The 6,612-nt window shown below is 38.3% G+C and overlaps 1 protein-coding gene across 1 annotated transcript; it reads right to left on the reverse strand.

Moving 5' to 3' along the window:
* Positions 1-913: 913 nt before the first annotated feature.
* zgc:158296 (uncharacterized protein LOC791212 homolog) lies at positions 914-5,893 on the reverse strand. The gene is made up of 3 exons (XM_039775667.1): positions 5,291-5,893; positions 3,512-3,699; positions 914-1,829 (listed from the first exon to the last, which is right to left on the reverse strand). Exons 1-3 carry the CDS (start codon positions 5,429-5,431, stop codon positions 1,679-1,681), a joined length of 480 nt encoding a protein of 159 aa, XP_039631601.1. The 5' UTR covers positions 5,432-5,893; the 3' UTR covers positions 914-1,678.
* Positions 5,894-6,612: the final 719 nt, after the last annotated feature.

Consider the following 6,612-nt stretch of genomic DNA (forward strand, 5'->3'; position numbering starts at 1 on the left):
ACAATGAGGATTCCGTGAGTCAGATCACCCACAGGGAGACAAGCCACATGGCCATAGTGCCATAATTGATGCTCCCTCACAATGCAAGTAATGTGCCTCATTCGGGACTCCATGAGCAACCACTCATTAGACACAAAATCAAACCAAGGATTCTCTGAAGAGACACAGTACCGAAGCAGTCCAGTCTACATCTCTGGTCACTGGATAGTGTCCACGCCTCACCAGGACACTAAAGACTTGGACATTCGCACTTTTGCATAGATATCAGGAGCACCACACACGCCTTTCCAGCGACTTCATGACCCCCCATGCTCTTCGAATCCATCTACTGACTTCATAGGAAGAGTCACCAGAGACATGAATGTCACTGCTGAGGTGAGTAAGACACTCTCTCTACAGACAGACACACTGCTAATGGCTGTGCCCAAGAAGTCATTGAAGGCCTGAATCTCAGTTTTAATCCAGGACACTTGCAACCCCCAACACTAAGACACCTCACTCAGTCACTTGAGAGCCCCAATCAGAGCATCCATTTGACTCTGCAAAGTCAAGATCAATGAATCTCCCTTCACCAACAGATGCCCCACAGCTATTGGACCCCATGATCTTGCCCAACACCCAGTCCATGCAAGCACTGAACAGAGTATGAGCAAGAACACACCCCTGATGAAGCCCAGATCCAACTGAGAAAAACACAGAGGTTCTGCCTCCACTCTGCACAGCACTCTCAGTACCATTGCATTATGAAAGTGGGAATAAATGTAAAGTGATCATAAGTGCCAAGTCAGTGAAGCTCGTTTGGTTAACATATAATGAAGTGGTTCCATTGTTCTCAGAAGCCAAAGAAAGAGGAAAAATTTTGATGCAGAACAATAATACACAGCCAAGTTAATAAATACAACTGTAAAGCACATGATAAGAAACATGTTGATTTATTTATTTATTCAATTAATCACAAGATGGGCAGTATTCCCCTTTTAAAGAAGGAAAATATATTCCATATATCAGCATTGATAAAGGTCTCATATAGAAATACATTTAATTAATTTGAACACTGGGTCATTTAGAATTTGTTCAGGGAGGCAATCCAATTGGCCTAGGTGACTGAGTGGACCAGTGATTCTGAAAAGACATTTCTTAGAATTCAAATTAGAGCAAAGAGACTAAGAGTTCATTTTTCTGAAATCATATAACATGCAAAATAAAAGGAAGATTATCTAGCTTGGTTTGTGTTAAAGGATTTTTTTTTCAGTCTTATAAATGTGTATATGGCTCATTTTGTCCATCTGTTCATCTTCTTTATCAATTTGCTCATCATGCTGTTGTAGGAACTCAAAGCTGGGAGCAGGCTTGGATTTGAAGCTGGTTCATTGCCAGGTGCAGTCACACACAGACTCCCACTGGGCCAGTTTACAGTCACTTATTCATCTTAAAAACACATAATACAAACCTCTGTGTGTATGAAAACTCACATGATACACATCTTGGATCTCAATGTAAAGGGTCACTTAATCACAAGGTGGTATGAACTGGGTTTGCCATACTTTTCCTTTAGACTATGTAGCTCAGATGGTCATATAATACAATGAAATATATTTTCTTTCCATGACTGGGTGTTGTTGGATTTCCATTTCTTTGATCAAAACTACAGGACTGGCCTTGAGTATGTCTGGGACTTTCATTGTTTAGACACAGTCATGTAGATACTGCTGCAGCAGCGGCCAATGCTGACACATACTGGTACTACAATGATTTCCAGAATGCTGTTCCAAAGTGTGCGGATTGGAGGCATACTAATGGTACACAACTTGACACAAGGGATGACACACCTGAAAATAGCAGAACATCAAGTTAAAGTAGCCAGAAAAGCACAGTTCTGAAACAGGGTAGATAAAAGCTACATCAACATAAAAAGGTCTGAATTAGTGTAAGCCGCCTTAATGCGGGGTGTTCATAGCAAATGTAATGATGTACTTCATGAGGCAGAAGTACATAATGTAATGAACAAGAAGACTTGCTTCAAATATTAACAATATTAACATGTGTGCTTCAGTTGAAATGTTTCAGGTCTAAACATTCTGGATTGTTATAGAAATTCGAAAAAGTTCTCCCAATGATGGAGGTCCATCAAAGGTTAGATCCCTAGTAAAGGATCAAAAATCAAAAACAACATATTTGTAATCAGTGCCTTTGAAATAGTCTAAATTATACCCCACATGGTTATGTCTGAAATTCATCATTTTTAATCTTCTGCGAGTGACTATCAAAGGGTAGGGCCACCAAAGAACCAAATATCACAAATAACATCACATTCATGATCAGCAAACTCAAATTAGCATACAATAGCACTAACCCTGAAGTATTATCGATTCACATTTTCCCCAGTTTTGTGAAAAACATTTACTTTGAACCCTCGTATGCCATTATGGGGGAACCCCTATGGTTGGTTGATGGTATGCATGATTCCAACGCCTGATCATATTTCATTTTTTCGTATACCTAGTATAGAGAAAGTATAGGAATTGTGAAAAAATTTGACCTCGAGATTTTAATGAATCTTAACGTTTTAGACCTTCCTGAGTCCGAAAATACCCTTTATGAAATTATGTCCCTCTGTGTGTAACCATGATAATGCTTTGACCTAGGTCAATAAGATTTTGTACAACTGCTTTATATTAAAAATAAGGAATCCTATCAACTTTTGGGCCACTTCCGGCGACCGGAAGTGGTACTTTAACTAAGTACTTTTGCAAAGTTTCAAGTAAACTATGGTTATAATTAGAGATAGAAGATTAAAATTTTGTATAGATATTTATAATAATAAAAAGCTAATAGATATGAAGTTTGAAAAGAATTACTCAATCGGAAGTAATATTTTACCGGGGACGTTCAACAAGTTTCCGCACTTTTATATTTTCGTTGGAAACGGTGAAGGTGGGAGGAGTAGTAATTGGGCATTACAAAGTTGGTATGATGCTGGGAAAATTGCATCGCACACGAAGGTGACAATGTAGAAAAGTGATATAATTTGTTGTTGAAATTCTTAATAAATAGAGTTAAAAATAGTGCAGAAACCTTTTCAACATCCCTCGTATTTAAACAACCATCTGAAATTTTTGTATCATGGAAATATAAATGTTTACACTATATTAAAAACTGTATTCAATATTGCACATATTCTTTCAATAACTATCATTAATTTTATTATAATTTATACATCGTTAGTTTAACAATAAAATGCTAGTGAGTTAGGAGGCACCAGACAAAATAAACTGAAGTGATTTCAAAACGTTTGTAAGTAATTCTTATGAACACAATGATGTACACACAAGCACCATCCATTCATCCAGCTAATGGTAAACAGTGTGATGAGAGAATAATAATGCAGAATGGTCTGATGTACATTTACTGATCCTCATTAGTACTGGTCATTAAACATATTTGTAATCGGAGGAGGTTTGGGGAAAGTCTCCAACAATGAACACTATCCTGCAAATGGCCATTTCCTTACCAGATGTGTAGACAGCCCAGAATAGCAAAGAGGAAGCCAGTTATTATGGATACAGGGACAGCACAGAGCAGAGAAATGATACGGTAACACCAGAGCTTAGAGGCTTCAAATAGGATGTCACTCCAGGTCCAGACCTTATCAAAACTGTGAAAGGAGGGAGGCTCAGCTAGAACATCATTAAAATCAACCTGCAGAAGGAAGACAAAAGTCATTTCAGAAACTGAACAGAAAAAGAAAATGAGAAACCCTTAGATTAAGACTGTAAAAGGACACAGAGGCTGGCAAGCAAAACAAAAATCAAAGACAATGATGGACAAATATTAACAAAATGAAAACTGGTTGGCAAACTTGTGGTCTAAAAGCCAAGTGAAGGATTTGAAATGCATTACAGAGCAAACTCAACACTAACATTTCACTCTGTCTATTTTCCCCTTTTAATGGTCTAACTTTTCTTTTTCCATTTTTCTTGTTCCTAACATTTTATTTCTGATACTTTTTTATAAGTATCTATTTTGAGTTTTTTCCTAAGTATAATTGTTTTTTCCATTTTCTCTTTTCTAACTGAATCTTTCTGCTATTTTCTGTCTATATTTGAAATTATTCATTCTTATAACTACTTTTACATTTGCTGTGCATTTCATTTTTTTTTTCTTTTTTCCAGTTTCTTATTTGCCACCTTTTTCTTTTCTCTATTTCTCAGAAAGAGTGTCACTCTGGTATTATCTCTTTAGCTTTTAACAAAGAGGCTCAAAAAGTAACTTCTCATTGGCTGCTAGTGATTAAGCAGTTACACATTATGATCAGAACCTTACAATGGTTGCCATTAAGAAAATAATTGGAACACATCAGAAAGACACCAAAAATGCTTAAAAAACAGAGAGACATTCATGGCAAGAAACAAGAGTGGCAAGCAGCAGAAGATTTAGTGTTTATAAAAAGGGGCAATCGGCACTTTGTGAAAAAGATTTTGGGGGACTTTAATAAAATGTGTGGTCCACATCCAAAGTAGACATCAGCTGCTCCTTAGATATGTAATGAATTCATAAAATATCATATGTGCAGCCCATTTGTGAGAAAGCAATGAAGGTCTATAGAAGGCCAAGGAGCACATGAGAAAAAGATCTTGCAAAGCCCTTAGTTGAATAGATTTATTTATTACAATTAATTAAGATGATTGCTATTAGGAATTTCAATATGTGAGATATAATAGTGATGTTGTGTATCTTAAACACATCAGCCATCTTACTAATTTGTCCAATACATTGTTGTGGAAAGTTAAAACACTATAGTGAGAACTGAGCATGGACAGGAGAATGCTGTCATTGCTCGGAATGTTCACATATTCTTCCATGCAATTTTGTGTTTCATTTTTAAGTATCTTTGCAAAAGCATGTAATAGTCTGGGCTTGTAGATGTGAAGAAGTTCAGTAAATGTCAAGATCTACATTAAATGTGCACACCTAGGGTTCTGATCTTAAATCAACTGTCTACAAGGAATTTGCACATTGTGTTCTTCTTCAGGTGCTCCATTTTTTTCCCCAGACTTTTAAAAGACAGATTATCTGGCAACTCTAAATCAGCCCGTGACCCTGATCGAATTAAGAATGTTTCTGAGTATTCTGGGTAGATATAAATCAAGACGGACTAAAGGATAACCAAAGCAGCCAAATGCAACAACTGTATCAAAGCCCTGGAGCTGTAAAGTCAGATAATGAATTTGTACAGCCAAATTCAAGCCACATGCCAGCACAAACACAAAAAAAAAGGAAAGTTACCAACCTTCAGGTGCTGATTTATTCCATGAGGATCTCGCACGTCAACTTTGGGAGGTGGCTCTGTAGGAAGGGGTGCTGGAGCAGCAGTTCTTGGGATTTCTCCCTCATCAATCTTGCACTCCACTAAGAGGTCGTCGTGCAGCATAATGTAGGTAGGGGGCAGCAGATAAGCAGACTAATGAACACCTGCACCGAACACCCCCACCCTAAGCAACAAAGAAGCAAAATAATCAGAAGTTTGACTGAAGAGATTCAGTGATCTTCCAGGTTGGAAATCCGATAGGTTTTTCCTGTTAGTCAATCTTTTTGCCCTCTTGCCTCATCAGACCCTCCCTCCGCACAATGTGCTAAATCAAACCTTGCTGTATCGCCTGGCCACTGCCAAATGCAAGTCCCTTGCACTCTAGAAATGCCTTCCGTTGGACTGGCTCTAGTTGTTAAACTGAAGTATGTCCAGATGTAGCAGTCAAACCACTGACCTGGGGGAAGCAAGACTCCCCCCTGTGCCCTTCCAGTGTAGAAAGCCCTACCACAATGTTCCAACTCTCCACTTGCATTGGTCTATGCTGGATGAAAATCCGGGCCACGGGGAGCTATTTTGAGATTTTGAAATGGGTTGGGAAAAGAAGCTCGCATATACGTGGTCATGTTTCAAATACCAGCAGCCCTCAATCTCGCTCACTCTGTCTGTATCCTGGCTATTTTAACAGTGACATATTGCTAAGATGTGCCAGCCACAAGTGCAGCAGTTAAAAAAAGATGGGTGAGGTGGGGGGAGAGAGTCAGCAAAAGAAGCAGCACAATTAAATAGCGAATGAACTGCTTTCCTCTTTAAATGCAATTGGTGAAAGGCAAGACGGCACTCCCCTGGTGGCCCACAACCACATATAAATGATACAATTCCAGATATTGGCCAATTGCAGGGTTAGCGCCATGCATCAAATATCTACTATCAGGATTAGAACCTGAGACTCACAGCAGCTTGTACAGCACTGATGGCGATGAAACCAAACAGCCATCTTTCATTCCGACTGAGCTCATGCTCACTGGTTGATATTCTTACTTAGAGTCAATCAATTTGTATCAACAACAACATTTATTTCTATTCCACATTTTCATACAAATGATGTAGCTCAAAGTGCTTTACAAGATAAAGAAAGAAAAAAGAAAAAAAATATATAAAAATTAGGCAATACTAATTAATAAAGAATAAAGTAAGGTCAGATGGCCAGGGAAGACAGAAAAAAAAAATCCAGACGACTGGAGAAAAAAACTAAATCTGCAGGGGTTCCGAGGCCACGAGACTGCCCAGCCCACCCTAGGCAT

The sequence above is a fragment of the Polypterus senegalus genome, chromosome 13, assembly GCF_016835505.1.
Source record: "Polypterus senegalus isolate Bchr_013 chromosome 13, ASM1683550v1, whole genome shotgun sequence".
Classification (NCBI taxonomy): domain Eukaryota; kingdom Metazoa; phylum Chordata; class Cladistia; order Polypteriformes; family Polypteridae; genus Polypterus; species Polypterus senegalus.